The sequence below is a fragment of the Fundulus heteroclitus genome, chromosome 9, assembly GCF_011125445.2.
Source record: "Fundulus heteroclitus isolate FHET01 chromosome 9, MU-UCD_Fhet_4.1, whole genome shotgun sequence".
Classification (NCBI taxonomy): domain Eukaryota; kingdom Metazoa; phylum Chordata; class Actinopteri; order Cyprinodontiformes; family Fundulidae; genus Fundulus; species Fundulus heteroclitus.
Window position 1 is genome coordinate 36,692,221 of NC_046369.1, and position 21,882 is coordinate 36,714,102.

Genomic DNA, 21,882 nt, shown 5'->3' on the forward strand with positions numbered 1-21,882 from the left:
GGCCATTTCTGACATATGGTTACTAAAGGCCTAATCCTGAACTAACTGACACAGATGGCAACTTCTGAGGATTGCCCCGAGATAAACCTGTCCTTCAAGTGTGCATCATCAGCTTCAGTAAAACCATTGTAATCAAAAAAAAAAAAAAAAGACGCAATAAGAAAATTGCTGGTTGCTACAATCGGAAGACTACACTTTCCTGTTCTGGTCGTTGATCAATTAGTGCAAAACTAATAATGTATTTAAGTTGAATGCATTACAACTGGGTTGTTTGGTTTCATCCTTATGAACAGTCCAATTCTATTGGCCTTGGAGCATGTTTGATCCATAATGTTGGCAGTGTTTTGTTAATGGAAGGGTCTACCTACTCTGTAGAGTATACGGACAGAGGCTGATCTTTACAGCTATCAATCTTAGCTAATTGCTAACAGAAATGTCTAAAGTACAGTTTGAAAATGAACTTTCTAATCATTTTGTCTTTGTTTTGTAATATTTGTTGCTGCAGAGCTGTGTAACACCAACTGCTCTCTCACACAGCGTGGCGCTGCCTCTGGTTCCTCACATAAGCAATTCATTGTAATGAACCACAGAAAGGCGGCTTGGTATTTCCTCAAGAAAACCTTATTTCTAAAAGGACCTGAACAAAAACCATCATGGATTATGGTACACCTCTACATTATAAGGTCTGCAAAAACAGGAAACAGGTTAGTGAGCTCTAAGCTGCTGTGGATAGGAGTAAATAAGATACCTTGGTCCCAACACTTGGAGAATTTCACTGATGCAGTAAAACAAAAGATAGCTGTCTTTGGGCTGTTTTAAGAAAGTCGTTTTATGTTACTATAAACATGTTATTTTCAAAAAACACATTTTTCATCTAGGCAAAAAGCAGAAGTGTTTTGTTGTTATTTATAGCTCTTGGAGAGAAATCTCAGCTTTACAAAATCAGCCATAAAATCTCTGACCTGTACATCTATAAGTGAAAAATAAATCAAATGTTTCTTGTTTTGGACCCAAAAATAATCAACTAACAAATGGGTGTTCATTACCTGTGAGCTAGTGAATACTGGCTTTTTACCGAGTCTTCGATTGTCTCCTTTATCAATAGCCTCTGTCAGAAACAAGACAACAAATAAGTTCTTTGCCTACAAAAACAACTCATTCTAATCAGACATTATTTCATTCACACATTTATTGATTTTACATTAGAAAACAAAGTTAATGATCTGCTATACATATCTGGTACCTTCTCTCTTAAGCAAAGCCCTGTATGTATTTTTTAAGGACATAGGTCTAATAATAATAATTATTTATTATATCTGTAGTCCACTTTACATTTTAAAACCTGAAAGTGCTACAGGATAAAATCTAAACACACACATACAAACTGCAAGAATCATGGACACACTGATGCCCGTCATATCAATTATTCAAGCAGCCCATTTCCAGATGTTATTAGATCAACATTTACGAAGCCGGTTGGTTATTGCATTTGTGAAAGCTTTTAAATGCATGCAGACCCATACCAACAGCAGGCTGAGCTTCATCCTGTTAAAACAAGCATGGCGCATCTGGAGCATTCACCATGTTGGCGTGCATTCATAAGCCAGGGAGCTTCAGACACGCTGCCATCATGCATCATAAAAGCTCTAGCTAGATATTAAATGGGTTAGCAGCGAGCAGGCTGCTGTAACATAAGAAGCTAAGCGTTGTTAAAGCTGCCAGCCATGATCCAGTGAGGGCTTTGGAAAATATATATTCAAGGAGAACCACTATTTCAGTATGAGACAAGAAAAAAAAACATGCACATAGCTTACATACACAAATACCGTCTGTGTGGTGGCAAAATAAAAGTGCTCCAAGACAGGAATTTTAGGCTTTACCTGCTAGTATCCTCTCTTTGTGTTTGAGTGAAAGTGCCTCCCATCCCTGAGTGTGGCGAACCGCATAAGAGGTCTGGAGCAGGAAGGTCCAGAGTCGTGCGCGTAGCGTGCCGATCTCCTGCCTGAACGGCTGGCGGTAAGACAGAGGAGACAGGCAGAAGAATGGAAGGGGTGCGCTACAGCACGGGCGAATCAGCAGCTGCTTCAAGAATGTTTCACCATGGCAACAAATACCCTCCCCTTCTCCCTTCCTCTCTCTCTCTCTCTCTCTCTCCACCCCTCCTCCTCCTCCTCCTCCTCCCCCCCACCTCTGTAGCAGAATTCACTCAAGCTCTCTTAAACAGAATCCGTGATGTCCATCTTCCCGTTCCCACACCCATTTATGCAGATCGAGCTGGAGGACAGACAGACGCTACCACTGCTCTTTTGTCGTGCATCTTACCAACAACACAGCGCCTTCAACATTAGACACAGGGTTAGATTAGTGAGGCTGCCGGCGTACGTCACAGAGTCCCTCAGCCTAATCCATCCCGCTCTACTGTACAGGGCTCACAGGGGTTATACGCAGTAACTTGTGCAGCCAGGTCACTTTGTCATGGGAGCCATCTCACAAGCCCAGCGCTCATCTTAACGTTGCTTTTCAGACTGCTCTCTTGCTGGTTCACTGGACACGAGCACCTAAGAAGACACTGGATCTGTAATCCCAATCTGAGGCTGCATGCTGTCATTGAATGTTAAATACCAAAGAATAAAATCTTGTATAATCCCCTCTGCTGCAAAACGTTAACAGTCTGCCTTTGGGAACGTTGCTGATTGGTATGGCAGCACAATAACACTGGCTAATGTTGCTTTGAGAATTTCTGGGATTTCTCCTAAATAACACCATGGTTCATTTGCCATCTTGTTTCTGCAGCAGACACCTACACCCTTAGTGATATTTGGCATGCGGCTCCTGAAGATAAACTTACAAAGGTGGATTTTTGTTCAACAGCTTTACTGAAACTGAAATAAAATAAAACTAAGTTCACAGAAGCACTCTAATGAAGTTCCTAAGGCCTTATGAAAAGAAGAAGGCCCACAGCCTTCCAGATCCTTACAAACAGTTTGTTTTGGGTGCTTGTCAACATATTGTTCCTTTGCTTCATACCAGTGTTGTAGTACTCGAGTCCGAGACTCGAACTCGAGTCCGAATCATTAACTAAATTTAGAGACTCGTGACTTGACTTGGACTTGAGCACTGATGACTCGAACTTGGACTCGGACTCCTACATTCAGATCATTCTGACTCGGAGATTGAGAAAAAGACTCGACTTTTTTTATATATCATTAGGCTATAATTTTAATATGTCATTAGAATATTATTTGGTGTATGATTTTAATATCTAAATGCCGTACCGCGCACGTGACGTCACCATCTCATGGTTGGGCAAACAGTGTAAGAGCGCACGTAGCAGCCAGCCATTACACATGCAACAGATAAAACTATATGACCGACTTTACAGCTGTTAAACTTTCACAAGAGGATGTCCAGGCGCCCATTTTACTGGTAGAACTGTGGAACAACATACCAACGTTCAGCTCAAACGATGGCTTGAGTGTCGAGGGCTTAGAAAGACTGGGAAACTGGCCAAGTTGATAGGAAGGTAAGTCGTTGTTTTTCTCCTGCTCGGCATTCATGGCGTCATCTGCCGTTTTTTTTTTTGTTTGTAGTCACCGTCCAGGAATCGGTATAAATTTTCCGGCCCGCCGAACAATTTAGTCCGGTCCGGTGGCCAAATGCATTATCATTATCCAACGGCTGTATCTGCTCGCTGCATCGACCGATCTTCACCAGATTTGTTGTGAGTCATGGTGGAACGCTGCCGAACGCGTTTGTGGGAATCGCCCGGTGGACGGGCGAGGAAAATGCGTGACAGCATCTGCGGTGGCGGGCGGCCCGCCCGCCGGCCGGAGCCGCGGCGGTGAGCGAACCCCGCCCGCCGGCCGGCACCGCGGCGGTGGCCAATAGGCCGGAGTGCGCTTGGCTGCGAGGGCCGATCGACGCCGCTTGCGGCTTTAACATCCTTCATATGCGGCCTATCAGCGTACCTCGAGTCGCTGTTGCACGTTCCATAACAACAATATTTAAAAACCATGGTTAGGCGACGTCTTAGACTTGGAAAAAGCAGTAGTTTTACCGAGTAAAACCAAGGGTAACTACAGCGAAAGAGTTATTAGTGCAATGGAATGTTACTGCTTCATGTCATACATCACACGTCACGGCATGTTCCTACAACGAACTTGGATCAATAGTGACTCGACTCGGACTTGACTCGGATGAGTAGTGGACTCGACTCGGACTCGACTCGGATTTTTTTTTTAATGACTTGGACTTGACTCGGACTTGAACACTGGTGACTCGAACCTGGACTCGGACTCGAGGCATAGTGACTTGACTACAACACTGCTTCATACCAAACCCACCAGGAGTGTTTGCAGCTGAAAAGCACAATCTTAGTCCCCTCTGACCAGTTAAAGTCCCAGTAGAGGTCAGAAACCTCCAAATAGTCGTTTTTTGGATGGTACCCAAACTAAAACAGCCTTACTCAAACTGTCTAAAGATATTGTGATGGCTGCTGACTCAGGAAGACGTCCTGTTTTAATCCAGTTGGACTTCTCCCCAGCCTTCAATACGATCATCCTATCCTGGATACAGTTGGAATGATTGGTACGGCTCTTTTCTTATCTGACTAGCAGGAGCTTCAGTATCTCAGTGAACAATATAACATCTGTCCTTTAGAAATCCCTGTGGACTACCTCAGGGCTCTGTCCTGGGACCGATTTTATTTTTGTTGTACCTGCTCCCCTTAGGCAGGATTATACAACAGCTTAGTGATGTCTCCTATCATCCTATCATTGTTCTTTTAAGACTTATGAGGCCCATAAATTGAGCTCCCTGACCAACTCCCTTTCACATACAGTATAAAGTGGTGGTTAAGTGATATTTGTTTACAATTAAACTCAAATAAAACTGAGACTCTCGTTAATGCCCCAGGTAGTGCTCTCCCTGGCATTAAACCTGGGAAATCTCAGCTAGGCAACAAAATCTAGCTTGTGAAATGTAGGAGTCAGTTTTGATGAGGCCATGTCTCTAGAAAACCATCTAAAGCATTTATTAAAGACTTGCTTATTCCAACGGCATAACATCTCTAAGCTCCCATCAATTGTCTCTAAAAAAGTGTTGATTCATGCTTTTGTTTTGTCACGTTTAGACTACATTAAAAGTCTGTTCAACTGCCTAAACAAAAAGAGCTGACCTGTCTATAGCTGGTACAAGACTCTGCTGCTAGGATCCTGATGTTCACTAGCAGAAGAGGCCACATCACGCCTGCTTTAAAATCACATTGTATAAATTATGAAATTGTAGGTTTGGCATCCAGAGCACAGCAAGGGCAGGCCCCTCCCCTACACAGTCCAGTTCATAGCCTGAGGTCCTCAGAGCAGAATCTGCCAACAGTCCCTCGGACTCGCTTTAGGACCAGAGGAGCCTGACCTTTCCAAGCTGTTGGACCAAGGCTGTGGAATAATTTACCACATTCCCAGCAATCACTGGACTCTGTCTGCTTTTAAAAGCAACTAAAGACCTTCTTTTTTAAACAAGCATTTTAGCCTCACCGGCCCCTGGGCTACTATGACTGACTGTATTTTGTTGTGATGATTTCTTTTATATCTTTATATCTCTTTTGAGAGTTCTAAATTGTACTTTACTGTGAAGCACTTTATGATTGTTGCCTGAGAAACGTGCCACATAAATAAAATGTACTTAGTAGAAAAGGATTATCCTTTAGGTCATGGATTCCCAAAGCTCGAGCTGGCACTAGGGGGTGTGTGAGATGAAAAATGTAATGGTACTAGCTTGTGAAATGTAGTGTGTTTTTCCCCACACAATAAAGACGTGTAAATAAACATTTCCTTTGTAAAGATTAAAATCAAAAACTGTAAATGTAATCAATAAATAAAATGTATTGTAATGATGCGTATTAGACTTTATTGCTAAGTGCTGTTGCACACTTACTGTTTCTTTAAGTTAGGTTGTTTTGGGGTTATACCAGAAGAAATGTGTGGCTTCTGGGGGAGGAGTGGTGCGGTACTCTGTGAAAGCTTGGCTGTCATAACGGAACATTACAGTATTCACACTGAAATTTATTTATTTAAAAGAAATCTTCTTCTACACTTCATCTTGTGCTATATATGCACACCTAGCTTGTGACCTCTGCTTCATTCATTCTGGCAAATACGCTCAATCAGCTAAGATCAGGGAAACTGTCATGCAGCTGAGACATTTAAGGTCAAAGTTAGTGAGGAAGGAGGAGATGAACCAAGAAGAGTGAGGAATCGGAGGCAACAGAGGAGAGAATTGTAACGGATCCGGGAGAAGAAAAAGAGCGACAATCAGAAAATGTCTCTTTCTCTCTCCTGACTTTACGTCGTTTACGTCAGCAGAGAATTTTTTTTTAATTCTGGCCGAAAGTTTTATTTACAAGATTAAATTGAGTGACTCGGTCTCAGTATTGATCATGCAGCGCCTACAAACAGCACTGCTGCTCATGGTGCTGTGACTCTGAACCACTACCAGCACTGATGCGCATATATGCTGCCGCTGGTGGGAAAATTGGTGGTAGACATGATTTCTTGTGACCGATCTGAGTGTCTCTTTCTTTCTCTCGCTGAGTCACTGATGCACCTTAGAATGGATGTTGTGAGTAACTTTATTTCAATTCCAATTATGTTGTACCGATCCGTTGTGGTGAAGAGAGAGCTGAGCCAAAAGGCGAAGCTCTCGATTTATCGGTCGATCTACGTTCCTACCCTCATCTATGGTCACGAGCTTTGGGTCGTGACCGAAAGAACGAGATCCCGGATACAAGCGGCTGAAATGAGTTTTCTCAGTAGTGTGGCTGGGCTCTCCCTTAGAGATAGGGTGAGGAGCTCAGTCATCCGGGGAGGACTCAGAGTAGAGCCGCTGCTCCTCCACATCGAGAGGAGCCAGTTGAGGTGGCTCGGGCATCTGGTCAGGATGCCTCCTGGACGCCTCCCTGGTGAGGTGTTCCGGGCACGTCCCACCGGGAGGAGGCCCAGAGGAAGACCCAGGACACGCTGGAGGGACTATGTCTCCCGGCTGGCCTGGGAACGCCTTGGTGTTCCTCCTGAGGAGCTGGCCCAAGTGGCCGGGGAGAGGGACGTCTGGACCTCCCTACTGAAGCTGCTGCCCCCGCGACCCGACCCCGGATAAGCGGAAGAAGACGGACGGACGAATTATGTTCTAATTTTCTTTCAATAACCTTTGTTATGATGGTTGAGTTGTAACTGCAACTGCATTTTTTTTTTTTTTTTAGAAGATTGGGGATGCATCAACCCAGTTGGGACACGGAAGTGGGTGCACGGATAAAAATATTTGGACACCGCTGCTTTGGATCAATTCCAACCAACTGGTTGCCATGTAAATGGTTGTTATGGAAACCTGGTGCTACCGGGAGAACACCGTGAGTTTGGGCGTTCGCTTAGGATGCATGTTAGTGGCAGATGTAAAATGACCAATATGATCTCAAACAAAAAGAGCTTCCTGTGTCGCAATGGTCGAGTCAAACTTTCAAATCAGCTTTTAAAACCCCCAAGGATCACAGACATTCACATTTCTAGCTGTTGCTGCTAAAACTATTGTAAAAGCTACTGAACCATGAATGAAACTCGTACAGATTCTGCGTTTTGAGCTTAGTTTTAGTGTAATTATGAAATATAGTGCCTCCTCTGAGGTTGCATTTACATCATTTTACAAACTAATGGGAAAGTACAACCTGAGGAGGATTTACTTTCACTCAACAACAATATATCAAAGAAATGATCCAACTATGAATGTGGGTTGATTTACCTCCACGTGGTTTTGATGCTCCAGGTGAAAATCCCCATCAAAGTTATCCTCACAAAGAGAGTGGACAGCTGTGAAAAGATCACAGCAGTTGTCCACAGTCACACCCTCCCTGACAGTCAAGCACAGCTTCTTCAACAACGTCGGCTCTCTAGTGAACTCCTCCCTCTGTAAATCAATGACACACACCAAGAAAAATAAAGGCATTGAAAAAGTAGAGATTTGCCATGTCAAAACCAGAAACTCTAGGACACGTGGTGAAGAAATGGCATCATGACGGCCAAGCAAGCAGACAGGGCGGGGATGAAGTTGTGGAGAAGTTTGAAGCTGGGGTCAAATAACAAAACACTATCCTAAAATTTCAACATGAAAGTACAGTTCAGATCGTCATGTAAAAAAGGAACAGAGCATTGCACATGGGAAAACCTATGGAAGAAATAGTCATGTTTAATCAAAGAAAGCAACTAGAAGGCCTAAAATACTCTTGGCAACATTGAAGGAGCTGCAGAGAGTCAGCGCTCAGGTGGGATAATCTGTTGACTATTTGCAGTATGTAAATTTGACCTTTGAGGAAGATTTATCAGAAGAAAGCCATTGCTGAAAGGAAGACATAAGTCTTGCTGTTCCCATGTGGAAGACAAAGCAAACGTGTAGCCGAAGGTACTCTGGTCAGCAGAGACCAAATTTTTTTATATATTTTTAGAATAGTCCAGACCTAAATCCCACTAATCAGAAGCAAGGCTGGAAAATTGCTATTCATGTAGGCACTCAGTGGAGGTTTTTAACATGGCCAACATAGTCAGGGCATCGCTGGCAAACACCCTGAACAGGTTTTGTATAGCATTCTTCGCATGTGGAGTCAGTGCCATGTTGGTGTCCCCGTGTTCAGTTGCTGCAGGCTTTTTGCTGCTTATAGAGGAGCCAGGTCACATGACCTGGCTGCACAGCATTTTGCCTCCAAATCACACCCAATAAGGTTTTCTGGATTTGGATTGTTTTTTTTTAGCTGGCATGGCTGGTTGGCAGTATCAATCAAACTGAGCCTACCTGGGGAGCAGGTTACACCTGCGGCGACTTCTCCGCCTCCAGCTAGAGAGCTCTACATTTACTGGCGGACAAGCGGGAAGACGTTACAGCTTCACCAGCTAGAGAGTTTCTGTGGATGTCTACCTCGTGGATGCAGCCACCGGCAGGAGGAACAGTAACACAGGGAACTGCAGGGCCCGGCTGACATACCTGTTGCTAGTTGTGAACTGGATGTTTGGTGCAGCTTTGGGTCCAGCATGACGGAGCGGCACACTCACCCCAAAAGTAAAACAAAAAAGTGGCGTAGGTCCTCTGAACAGGTTCTTTTTGAAAGAACCCGTCTGCAGGACCTACTCCATTTTTTTTCTACCTGGCTTATTGAGATGCATCAAGACATTTAAAAAAATTCAAGGTAAACAGTTTCTTGTGTAGGTTAGTTAGTAATATTGCAAACCTGTGGTGCAAATCTTAAAAGTGAACTTGGTGATTGTTTGGAGTTTTTTTTTTTTTTTTTTTGGAGGAACGGTATCTGATGATTTTCTTACAAAAAGGACATGATTCCAGAAAGCTGAAGCTGTTGTTGAACTCTTTTTCCTGCCTCCTGACTGGCATCAAATTTTAATCACAGTTGTTGTTTTTTTGGTATTGAATACTTGTTTGCATGAAATTTTAGCAAAGTTTACCTGTGTTTTTTGGGTTTAATTTGAAGACGAGGTGCAAATTAAACGCTGCTTTCATTAAGTGAAAGGCTCGTTAGGAACTTGATCATTTCTGCCTCAGCTCAGTGATAGCGTTAATCACCTGCTGATTTACTGTAAGCGCAATTAAAAAACCTCAGGGGAAATCTGATTGTCCTCTCATGAAAGATGTAAACATGAACCCTAAAAGAAAGGTATGTGTTCTCAATCTAAATGCATTTTAGACTTTTTGATTGGTCCTTACTTTGATACGACACAACAATAAAAATAAAACACCAGCTTGATTTGAGAAAGTGAAAGCCGTGACTTCCTTAACCATTTAGGAGAATAAAGGTTTCTTCTTTACTGTTAATCGTTTTGGTTGGATTCACCAATGACAGAATAAATACAGTAACTTTAACTTTACAAAACAGGAAGCCTAACGCTATACAACAGCAACAATGTAATTTTATCATTTTGAATAATAAAACATGGTGATTCATAATTCATGAGGAAGAGCTCGTCTGGGCAGCATTCAGACAATAACCACAATTGATGCCTTTCTTCCTATCCCACTAAGCTTGAGCTATTTTGTAGAGGAAGTTACACAGATTTATACCATTATTTTTGCACTATAAAAATGGCAGAACATTCTACTGCACACTTTAAAAAAAAACAAAAAAAAAACTGTTTTTATCCTGCACTGTTACATCCTCATCACTGCTGCACTTTATATTGTAATGTTATTTTATTTAAATTGCAATCTCATTACATTGTCTTAAGCTGTATGCAACGAAATGTCGTTTTGTACGCACTCTGTACATACAAAACGACAATAAAGTTTGACTAAGTCTAAGATGTCAGTCTCTAGGTGCTCAAAACTAGCCTCGTGAGACCATCCTGATCTCGCAAGCTTTCAAGGTTTCACTCGCAGATCAGTCTGGCTACTTTCCGTTAAAGAAAATTTGGAGCCGTTCACCAAACGAACGTCCAATCAGCGTTGGCTTTGAGGTGAGGTGTGACGCAACGAGAAGCGCGACAGTTCAGTCTAAAGAACATGGCGGCTTCAGCCGATGAAACTAGCGTTAGCGTGGCTATCAAGCAAGTTTTATCGGAATTACAGAGTATTTCTTTGCTGAGCTAACGAGCCTTTACCTGCAGCAGCAAGAGTAGCTTGGCTTGTGGTTGTGTTTTCGTCGTCGCTCGTAACAGAGCGACGACGAATCTGATTGGTTTATTTGGCCCGTCTATCACCAACATAGGCCAATCAGCTAACCAGTATTTTCGCCCCTTCCCAAAATTACTTCAACGGAAGGTTTCCAGATGGATATGCGGAGCAAATCTATCTGGCGGCGTCAGGTTAGCTCAAAGTTGGTAGAAACCCAAATCAAAGCAACTACACTGTCAAAAATGCAAATCACAGTAGTAAAACGTTTGAAAATCATGCATCCTTTTAAAATGATCCACTGTTTTGAGCTGGTCTGCAACATAAATGCCATGTTATGAATCTGAAATCTGTTGATGTACCCTGACAAGGTGTGAAAAAGCTTAAGAGATATTTGCGAGGGGAACACAGCGGCCAAAGCACATGCACACATTACCCTGCGCAGGTCGTGGAAGGCCTGAGTGTGGATCACCCTGGGGAGGTGCTGGACAATAAAGCGCAGGTTCTCTTCCTGCAGCTCTGTGGCCATGGACCTCACATGCTGAGCCCACTTCACTTCCGGGAGGCTGCCAATCAGCTGCTCGGTGCCACAGAGCAATGTCACAGCGTTCCGCACAGTCTGGAGGAAAACATCTATGAGCTAAAGAAAAACTCTCTAAGAACAAAAACAGAAAGGTGAAATGAACACCACCAGATAGAAAGCCGACATTTACTCCTGCCCAACAGGAAGAGGGAAGAGGCTGAACAGGGAAGGGATTCCCTTCATTGTGCAAGAGCTCTAATCCCGCTCTGAATATCAGCGCCAGACTGAACCACAGTGGGTCAGCCTGGAATCGCTGACTAAAAACTGAGCAACCAAACACAAACATGGATCAATCTTCGTTTGTCGACGTCCACATCCTAAATTAGCCAGATGTTAATAACGGAGAATTGAATAAAGCTCATCTCTGATCAGATCACGTTGCCATTTCCTTCCTGCTGAAATACACAAGTGCTCTGCTTGGTGATATTTGGGCTTGAAAAGAGCACAGCAGATGACTGTGGGAGGAATGCACTCACCATTGTGTCTGTGACAGCGGTTATACAGGCTCGCTGAAGCTCGGGGGACAGGAGGGAGAAGTTTCTCTCACACCAGGCTTTCACAAAATGTTCAGCTACCCACCTGGAAAGGCACAGGGTAGTCGTTTGAGTTTGGGATTTAAAGCTTCCTTTTTTAGGAATTTACTTTATAATCATGCACTACTTTGAGTTGGCCTATCACATAAACGCCTAATGAAGGAGATTGATGTTTGTGGCTGTAATGTGAAAGAGGGGGAAAAAGTTTAGGCATTACAAAAACTTTAGGAAGGCGCGGTGAAGAGGCGAAGTCACACAATGAAAAACAGAGGCAAATAAATTTGCCTTGCAGCAGTCTAAAACACACAAGCATATAAATAAATTAGATATATTACATTAGAATTCTGTTAGAAATGTTAAAAGCAGAAAGCAGAGATATTCAAGAGAAGAAGAAAGTCAATTAAAATGTGGGGCAATTAAATTCAGACAAGCTGTGTTTCTCATTAAAACAGATTTCCCCTCAACTTGGTCTCTTGGCCACTTAATAAGAGAAGCCTGGTTACCTAGCAACTAGATGGTGACGTAAAAGGTCTAAGAAGTCAATCAGCTGTAACCAGGAGTGGCAAGAATGGTCACAGATTGAGATTTAGTTTCTGATCTATGTCCAGTAATAAATTGCTGTAATCTTCCCAAATGTTTCCACGTAAAAGCCAATCAGGCGGGAACATTAGCATCCAGCGATTGCTGTGTGGAAGTATTTTTCATTAGCAGCTAATGTCCAGAAACCAGACCGCCTACTCAATACAAACCTACCTTCTGCAGAGCATGTGGAGATTTTGGAGATTTAAGGCGTGTGTGAGCGACAAGCACTCAAGAACCGTTCTCTGAACCCCGTCAACAGGCTGCTGAAAAATGGGGGAAAAAAGTCATCCTTTTATTTAAAAGACATAATAGCATAGGTGGCCAACAGCAATAACACATCTGGATTAAATAGCTTTAAACAGGTAAAATTATAATTTATTTGAGACATATTTATTAATGTTTTGAATGAAAGGAATTTATGGATTTTTTTTCTGCATTTGCTTTTTTTTTTTAAAACACACTTAAATATCTACAATTATCAAACTCATTTTAAGATATGAAAAGGGTACCTCTAGTGAACACAAAAAGTCATTTTCAAATGATAATTTTACTTATTAAGAGAAACAAGTAAAACTAGCCTTTATCCTTTGTGAAAATATAATTGCTCCCCTTGTTATTTCCCCCATTTAACTGTGATTAATTGCATTCTATGGTTCAAATTCCCCAGTCACTCTCAGACTTAAACAGAAACTGTCTGACAACATGAAGTAGGTCAAAAGCTCTGAAAGTTGTTCTAAAGGTGAGAAACAAAGTGACTGATGTCAGGCTGGACAGGGTTACAAAGTATGCCTGAACTGTACTGAACCTTCCCAGGAGGGGCCAGTCTAACACGACTACTGACCCGACTCTCAGAACCATAAACTCTGCTCTCTGCAGAGAAACCCTCAAGGCGAGGGTTTGACCAGCAGTTCATTATATTAAGCTCAAGTAAATCTCTGATAAAAAGCAGCCTAGTCAAAGTTCATGCTTGAAACCCCTCTAATGTGGTTCAACTAAAAACATTATGCAAGGAAAATAGGCCCCAACCTAATCGACAGTGATGTAAAAAGATTTAATGCCATTACAAATGCTTGATGGCAGTGAAATGTCTCCAAATGTGGCATAACCACTTATTAGATTTTGAGGGAAATTACTTATGGGACTAAGATTGTTTGGATAGTTTTTCCCTCATGGATAAAATCCTCATTTGCAATCTGCCTTTTGCATTTGTTTAGCTATCACTGCCTGTTAGTTTATCTGATGATCTAAACCAGGGGTCTTCATTCCAATGCTCGAGCTCTAGAGTCCTGGAAGCTTCAGATGCTCCAACACACCTCAGGTAAATCAAATGCAGTTCTCCAGAGTCCCACTAAAGCGCTGGCTATTTGACTCTGCTGTGTTGAAGCAGAGACACACAGAAAAGCTGCAGGACACCGGACCTCGAGGACTGCAGTTGAAGACCCCTGATCTAAACTCTTAAGTGTGACGAAAAAGCCAAAACAGAAGAAATCTTTAAGAGGAGAAATCCTTTCTCACAGCGGTGGGGGTGCAACATTACCTGCCCCAAACCCACATATTTAACGAGTAATGCAGGAAAAGACAGAAGAGCTGCATAATAAATTGACTCCCAGTCCTCAATGCGATGCAGGCGTATGCAATGGTGAAGGACTGCTGGTATGTTGCGCCTTTATCATATCATTTTATGGTCATCACGAAAAAGTTCTTATCGTGATGAGAATTTAAGTTTATCTTGACAACAAGCACTTTCAAATAAGGGTGTCTGAAAAAAAAAAAAAAAAAAACAAGCAGCCAGTATTGTTAGGATTGTTGTTTTGGCTGTTTTCTTCACTGTTAGTTTTCTGAGAGCATCAAAATATCAATACATTCAAAAAATCTAATTAAATGCAATTACTTTGTGCAGTCTGGTGATAAATAATTTTTTTTAATAAATAAATAAATAAATCACACTTCGTTATGTAACCAGATCCCTGAAGAAACATTTCAAATTTAGTTTTAATAAGTTATATGTTACACTATCAAATGTTTTTTTAAGCATACTATTTGTGTTTATTGGGCTAATTGATATGCAGTCACAGCCACACAGTTACCTAAAAAGCTCCAGGAAGCTGTAAATAATCTTTATTGTCATTTTATCGTTATCACAATAGTACCACAATATATGGTGATCAAATTTCCAGTCCATATGGTCCACTCCTAACTACTGGTGAGCAATATCTCGTAGGCTATTATATGTAATGGGCCAGCCATTCCAGCTCTTCTTGCCGACACTATATTTGACCAGTTGGATGGACTTTTACTATCCTTAATGTCAACGACAGAGGTAGCAGAGATGCTAACGCTCAGAAAGAGTGGTGAAGGCAGCTGATTATGTCTTTGCAATATTCAACAATGTTACAGTAATCACATGTTTGCAAATAAAAATACTGATGATTATCTACGTTGTTTTATAGATGCCTCTTTGGGGAAGCTAACCTTGGGGAAGAAGCGGCAGTAGTCTCGGGTAAGAGTCATCTCCACCACGTCTTTGAGTCCCTCCAAACCCAACATGTCTGCAGCCAACACCACCTGACTGTGTGGTGGTGGGGGGGCGGTGGGGGGGGAGGACAGCAAATTCAGGTCAGCCTGTTTTCTCCTTGGAACCCCAGGTAGAAAAGCACAGTACCTGGCATTGGCTCCGCTGGGTAAATCCACGATAGCTCCATACATGAACTGAAGCAAGACCTCCATCTCATCTGGTCCCAAGCTGAAAAGGACAGCATACATACAAAAGTTACAAGAAGCTAAATCCTGGTTGCAGAAGTGTGCAAACTCTGAAACTAATACTTTGTTCATTCACCATGTTGATTCATTCTTTCTTCTGGAGCTTAAACCCACTATTCTCATTTAAGTAATCTGAAATAAGGCTTACTGGTCCTAGTTAGGTTTTAGGTCATTGTTTGCATAGTGCTTTTAAACGATTGTATGTACAAAGGTATTAGTCAGGAGAGGTCATTAAAAAGTTACACTTACATGGTAAAACATAGACATTACAGAAACTGGATAGTTCTACAAAACTATACAAAAGAAAAAACAGACACTAGTCAAAAATGCTCCAAAGAGACCAGTAGTAGCACTGAAGGAGCTGCAGGGATTTCTAACAAGTACTGATTGTGTTCACATGACAGGTTTGTCGGACAGAAGCTCTTTCCAGTCCTGGCAACAACCCCCAACACCTAGTGGGTAAAAGCGTTGAGGTGTAATGAAATGCAAACTTTTGGACCACTCCATGGTGGTGCATGTGGTAACCATTGAAGGAGGACCTGGGTTTGGATCCCTGCACGCAGTTGACACGTTCTCCATGTGCATGTGTGGGTTCTGTCCTCAAAAACGCATCTCTCACAGAGCAACAGTGAGGTGGCAGCATCATGCTTTGGGGTTACTTCTCTTCCAATGGAATGTAAATCACTCCATAAAAGGAAAGATGGAGTTTTGAAGTAAGGAGCTAAATCTGACAGAAATCTCTGGGATTACTTGAGGAGGAAGGTGGATTTCTGATAGATTTGCAGAACTTTTTGAAGGCAAAGTGGGCAATTATTTCAGTATAATATCTGCCGTGCTGACATGACTCCTGCCCAGGATGACTGCATGCTGAAACTAAATCAAAGGATGCTTCAACCAGATCTTATTAAAAGGTTGTGCACCTCAACAACAAGGTTGTTGCACCTTTTTTACTGTGCATAATTTCCCCTAAACAGATTTGTTTCTTTTTCAGTTGAATAATGCCAGATAAATGTGGCGCTATAAACTTTGGATTTATCATAGTCTCAATATTTTACATCACAAAAACCTCACTTTTGAGAGTTGCTTGAATTTAGCTCTAATTCCTGAGATAATCAAATATTTTCTACCACTTAATGCATGTGATCGCAGCCTAAGAGTGAACACAGAGGCTTCCCCTGCATATCAACCTGACATCGGTGTCTTCCTTGGTTACCCTCAGATCAGTGATGCACAGATATATGACACTTCTGGTCCTAGAGGGGGAAAAAGCTGTCTTTGCTTTGCCGAAACAAGCCAACTGTGGATGGCAGAGGTGGTGTGGGTGGTAAGAGTGGCTCCTCGGCATTCAGTGACTGTTCCACGTCTGTTTATGCATCTCAAAAGAGAAACGCAGCAACCTTTGCTGGTAGAAATCCAAACAGCATCTGAGATTCCACTATTAGAAGATGTTTGCTGGGGTATGCGAGCTAAAACATTTAGATTTGATGTGAGGAGGAGTCTTACCCATGCAGAGTGATGCATTGTCTGGAGCTCTCCATCCAACTCCCACTGAGCATGGCACGGAAGTACTGAGATCGCGCACAAAGGATCGCCCTGGAAACCAAATAAAACAGGAAGCTGCGTGACAAATTCACCTATGTGTTATTTCTGCTGTAAGGAAATTATTTTAGACTGAAGCCTCCCTTACTCTCCTGCCATTGCAATGGAAATAAACAGAAAAAAGCCAAAGTTGTTCTGAATGGTTTATTTCTGTTCTTTAATTCATTTTATGGACATGTTCCGTTCAATATATTTTAAATCTATAGTTTGTCACAAGCAAAACAATCAAGCTTCTAACACCAGAGAGATAATGTTTTAAACTTTTTGTATGGCTACTCCTTTAGATTTCCCATAGCATCAGAACGCCCCCCTGCTGCTTTAGTAAAGGGCTAAAATTTCTATTGAGATCCAATTATTTGAATAAATGAACAAAGTTTAGCGAAGGGACAGAGGGAACTTTGGCTCATCAGAGTCGGCTGCCATGGATATCACAGCGGCAGAGCAACCAGAGCTCTGACGAGCCGATTCTGCACCTTTCCCTACACAGGAGTCAGGAGAAACCTGTCTCCATGGTTACTAGTTGCAACTTCTACCCTCGAATCAATGAATGACCTCCCACTGCTGGCGCACATTCACCAGGCAACAGCACAGGCTGAACCTCTCTAGTGTCACACATGTTGCATATTATAAAGAGTACAGAGACAACATATGGCTTTAGTTGTTCCTGAGTGAAATTTTGGGTGACATTTAGGAACATAACAACATATTCAGAAAGTTTACAAAAGCTTTGTAAAGTAATTCCTTTTCTGTTCTGGTTCGTATCATGATTTTTGTTAAACCTCCTGCAAGAAAACAACCCTAAACATATAGTCAGAGCTACAATGGAAGGGTTTAAATTAACAATTGTTCATGTCTTAGAACGTTTCATTCAAACCCCAGAATTACATGCTAAAATATGAAAAAGTATGGTAACAGAAGCTGCTCAGCTTCAGCTACGCTGCAGAATAGGATGCTGAAGTTATTCACGTTCTACAAAGCTAACCTACAGCTTTTAGCACAGCAAACAGTGGCTCTAAGTATTGACTCAGTAGGGCTGAGTATAAATGCACACCACACTTTTCAGATTGTTATTTGTAAAAAAAAAAATAACGTGAAAAGGTTTGGGATGTCCTGCTCGTGAACCAAATGGATCTAGAGCCATGACTTTAAAGGGAATAAATAGACCTGTAGACAAAACTTTGCTTTTTTTTTTTTTTCTTTCTCCAATGAGCAGGAAGTTGGTTTTACAACACAATTAAGTTTTTAGAAATAAATTACAAGGGTAAGGTGGGGGGAGGGAGTGGGTTTATTAGGTATTTAGGGGGAGGGGGGGGCTCTGGCCGGGTGGCTCGTGCGGGTCGTGTTGGCCCGCCCTCTTGGGGGGGCCCGGTCCGGGGGGCGTCTGGTCGGGGGCCGGGGCCGGGGGTCGGGCACAAGCAGTCGTATAGTCGATTTGGGGTGATCCCCCCCCCTTTGGTCAGTGTTGGATGTGAGTGTTATGTGGGAATGTGTGTACAGCGTCTTTTTTTTTTTTTTTTTTTTTTTTTTTTTGTGTGGCGAGTGGGGCACAAGGGAGGGATGGGGTGAATGAGTTTTTTTTTTTTTTTTTTTTTTTTTTTTTTTTCCAGGTATGGGTGTGGTCCGCTCCCTCTCCCAAGAACATCTCAAGTCTCCGATAGGTGCGGAGCCCATCCCCCCACGTCCTGCCCTCCTCCACTTCGTTGGCGGGCGCCTTGGCCCCCTGGCGCATTAGTTGGCTTCGGGTTTGGGGCGGGTTCCCGGGCGTGCGCCGGCCCGCTCCTGGCGGCCTCTTCGCGGGGCCTGGCCCCCCGGGGGGCGGCCGGGGCCCTCGTCGCGGGGGCGGGGCGCCCCTGGGGCCTCTGGCCCTCAGGGCCCATGGCCGGGACCACTTCAGCGGGGCTGGCTGCCGGCGGAGCCCACGGGCTCGTCTCCGCGGCTCTTGAGGGCGTCGGCATTGCGGTGGCTGGGGGATTTCCTCGGGGTCGTCTCTGCTCCTTCCTTGGCGGGGGGGGTTGCAGATATCCTGTGTCGGCCCCTCCTGGGCGACCTGCTTTAGGGACCCCTTTGGGAGTCCGGGGCTACGGGTCCCCTGACGCCTGCCTCTGTGCTCGGGGAAGGTAGGTCTTTGGTTCTCCACAATCACTATCAAGCTATTTCTGGATAATCTTCACCTAAACTAGTGCACTTTCACATCTCCCACTGGTGCTGGGTCCCAGGTATTAAGTGTTCACTTATATACAGTAATCTTATAATTTATTTATTTATTTATTTATGTTGTGTCACTTTCTTTTTTCAAATATCACATTACACATGTCGGCTTACATAATAATATATATGATTTAGCAATGGCATCTAGGTGTTATTAGAGTGTATCTGTTGCTTTATGTCTGTTGGTTGTGCTGTTCTTTTTGTGTCTCTTTCCAGGTGATGGAGCAGACAGAGGACATTTTATCATTCTCTTCCTTTTATCTCCTCTTTCTTTCACCTCTACTCTTTTTTTTTTCTTTTCTTTCACTTTTTGTTCTTCCTTTACTCTCCCATTGTCATGTCCATATAATTTGAAATTCTCCTTGCAGGAATCATAATAAAGCTATTTACAAGCATAAATCAAGTGGAGCACTATGGCGAAAGCTGTTTGCTCCACTTGTAAAAGCAAAATCTGTCGAGCTCCATCTGGCATTGAGATATCAATTCCTATTGCCATAGTGCTAGACAGGACACTGGGGAAAAAAAAAAAAAAAAAAAAAAAAAAAGAAATAAATTACTTTCCGCAACAACAAATCTAAGGAGTCATTTGGGATCCAAAGAGCTCTTTTAGTCAGCCGAGCCATAAGACAGTTCATCATCGGAAAAGGTTCAGGGGGTGTGAATACTTCTCCAGTGGGCTGTAGGTTAGTGCATGGGCAGTTCACAAGCAGTTCTACCTGTGGCAGGAGAAGACCTGCTCAGCCACTTGGATGGTGATGTCGCACTGTTCTCCTGTTTTGTACAGATCGAGCAGGTCAGCGCTGAGGCCCGAGGCTGGCTCAAGAACAGCAGCACCTGGAGAGGAGTACAGATTCATCGTGAGAAAGGAACAAAACCTTTTGGTTGAACTTCAGTCTGTACTGGACACATATGTGACTGAGGAAAGTCAGTCACATATGTCAACTACAGCAATAATGACAAGGCAGAGCTAAACGTGAATTGATCTAAAGCAGGAACTTGTAATTGGCAGGAACAGCAACAAAGGCCCAAATGGGATTAGCTCTTAAGTGGATTATGACTAAGAAAACATAATGTGAGGAAAGTGGATGGAGGAGGGCAGCTTAGTGGTCACATAACCCAGAATAAACGCCCCACGTGTCGATCTGTTTACCTGAGTCAGTGGAACTGTGAGGATCTGTTGGGTTGGCAGCACTGTTCTCTGCCGACGGACCCTGTGAATCCCTTTTTGTTTCGGCTCTTCGCAGGCTCTGCTCTGCTGTGTACACATGCCTGTGGGTAAGACTCTGACGGTTAATTAAAAGTGAACCTTTTGTGCATTTCCCAGCTACGGTTTTGTCTGAAACACTGACTTCTGGTACACAGTTAACCGCAGAGCCCTGCAATATCTTCTGCTTGTGGCCAGAGATGTAAACTCCCTAAAAACAATGCGGATTCAGCTGGTTAACATCTTACACTACCTTGTTCACATGGGAATGGAACGGCAATATTGTATTCATTTCTCTAAAATCTATTTTCTTAAATTGCATTAATCTAGCAAAAAAAGGTACATCCCCCTTTTAGGGCAAGGAGGCACACGCTGCAGCACCTCAGCCAGAAAAGGGTTGACTGCCACTTTGAGGTTGGGAATGAGTTACTGCCTCAGGTGGAGAAAAGCTGGTACTACACCTCCTGTTAGCCGTACAGGAGGAGCTCAGAATCAAATCGCTGCTCCTCTGCACCAGAAGAAGAGAGTTGATCTGGTTTGGAGATCAAGTAGAGATGTTTCCAGGGAGAGGTTTCAGAAAATGCCACTGGGAGAAGAGCCGAGGCTCACTGCAGACATTTTATAGTGCAGGTGAGAAGCTTACAGTACGTACACAGATAACATCACAGTAATGATGGCTTTTAAGATGCAGTTGAACTACACTTTAACTCAGAATGCAATGTTTATACAATAAATCAACATTAGTGATGCTTTAAAACTAAGAACTGGATGAAACCGTTTAACAACCGTCTGAGAAATCGTGGAGAATAATTCTGACTGGGTGTTTATCCACTTTTTATCACACTAATGGTAGAGTTAAATAATTCAGCTTTGAAGCACGATCCATACACGCCCTGACCTGAGGTCAGGCCCATTGCAGATGCCTAATGTTAGCCTGCTTTATCCATTCTAAAAGCAATTTCAAGGTGTGTCTGGAATCAGTGTCCAGTTAGAACATCCTGTTGTGTCCAACTGGAAATCATCTAGCAGTAGAGTTGAGGCGGCTGAAGGCTCTGGATGTGGTCTAGATGGTGCCGTTAACACATACCACCGGCAGTGACACAGTCCTCCTGCATTACGCCACCATCATACATTGATGTATTCTTAGGTCTGAAAGCGTCTCACTGACTCCTCCAAACATGCTCCTTGTTCTGGTTTTGTTGCTTCCAGTTTATGACAGACTTAAAGCCCAGGTGGTTCCTCGTTGTTCCTAACCATTTTGACAAGGGGTGTAATGGTACAAGTGGGTGCATTGAGCCGTTTTGGTACGCCGTGTTTGGTTCGGTCCACGTACGTACCGTTTGGCTTATTTTTTACTCATTGAATTATTTAATTTTATTTTTAGGAGAGATTAAGCACCACGGAATCAAAGTTTCAGCACGGACGCTGTTAACTGTTGCAGTGTCTTGCCAAACGGCTCTTGGTGCCCTTCTCCCCCGTTAACTTGTTTAGGCACCTAAAACGACTTCATCTAAATGTGAACGTCTCTTCTACGAGGAAGAATAGCAGCTTGGTGTAAAGACAGATAACAGCAGCATTTAAGCAGGTGTTTCAGATCGGGCCAAAGCATAAATAAGCATAGATAAACTATACTAACTTTACTACACTGTTAGTATAGTTTATTGTAAAGAGTGTTGTTTATTTAAAATACCACCCAAATTGGTCGCTTTTGTCTATTTTCATGCAAAGATTGTATTGCTTACTTGGCATCTTTTCAAAAA

At 42.9% G+C, this 21,882-nt stretch overlaps 1 protein-coding gene across 2 annotated transcripts in view; it reads right to left on the bottom strand.

Annotated features, from left to right (window-relative positions):
* btbd8 (BTB domain containing 8) overlaps nucleotides 1-21,882 on the bottom strand; it is a 45,282-nt gene that overhangs the window by 16,825 nt on the left and 6,575 nt on the right. The window contains exons 4-14 of one of the 2 annotated variants that reach the window (XM_012882514.3): nucleotides 20,069-20,187; nucleotides 19,635-19,752; nucleotides 16,615-16,704; nucleotides 15,014-15,094; nucleotides 14,824-14,920; nucleotides 12,523-12,611; nucleotides 11,713-11,815; nucleotides 11,090-11,272; nucleotides 7,789-7,953; nucleotides 1,881-2,010; nucleotides 1,047-1,108 (exon numbers count right to left, since the gene is read on the bottom strand). In XM_012882514.3, the coding sequence (XP_012737968.2) occupies nucleotides 1,047-1,108; nucleotides 1,881-2,010; nucleotides 7,789-7,953; nucleotides 11,090-11,272; nucleotides 11,713-11,815; nucleotides 12,523-12,611; nucleotides 14,824-14,920; nucleotides 15,014-15,094; nucleotides 16,615-16,704; nucleotides 19,635-19,752; nucleotides 20,069-20,187 (1,237 nt within the window). Of the gene's footprint in view, nucleotides 1-1,046; nucleotides 1,109-1,880; nucleotides 2,011-7,788; nucleotides 7,954-11,089; nucleotides 11,273-11,712; nucleotides 11,816-12,522; nucleotides 12,615-14,823; nucleotides 14,921-15,013; nucleotides 15,095-16,614; nucleotides 16,705-19,634; nucleotides 19,753-20,068; nucleotides 20,188-21,882 lie in introns of both variants that reach the window. The other variant, XM_012882513.3, reaches the window with a different exon arrangement.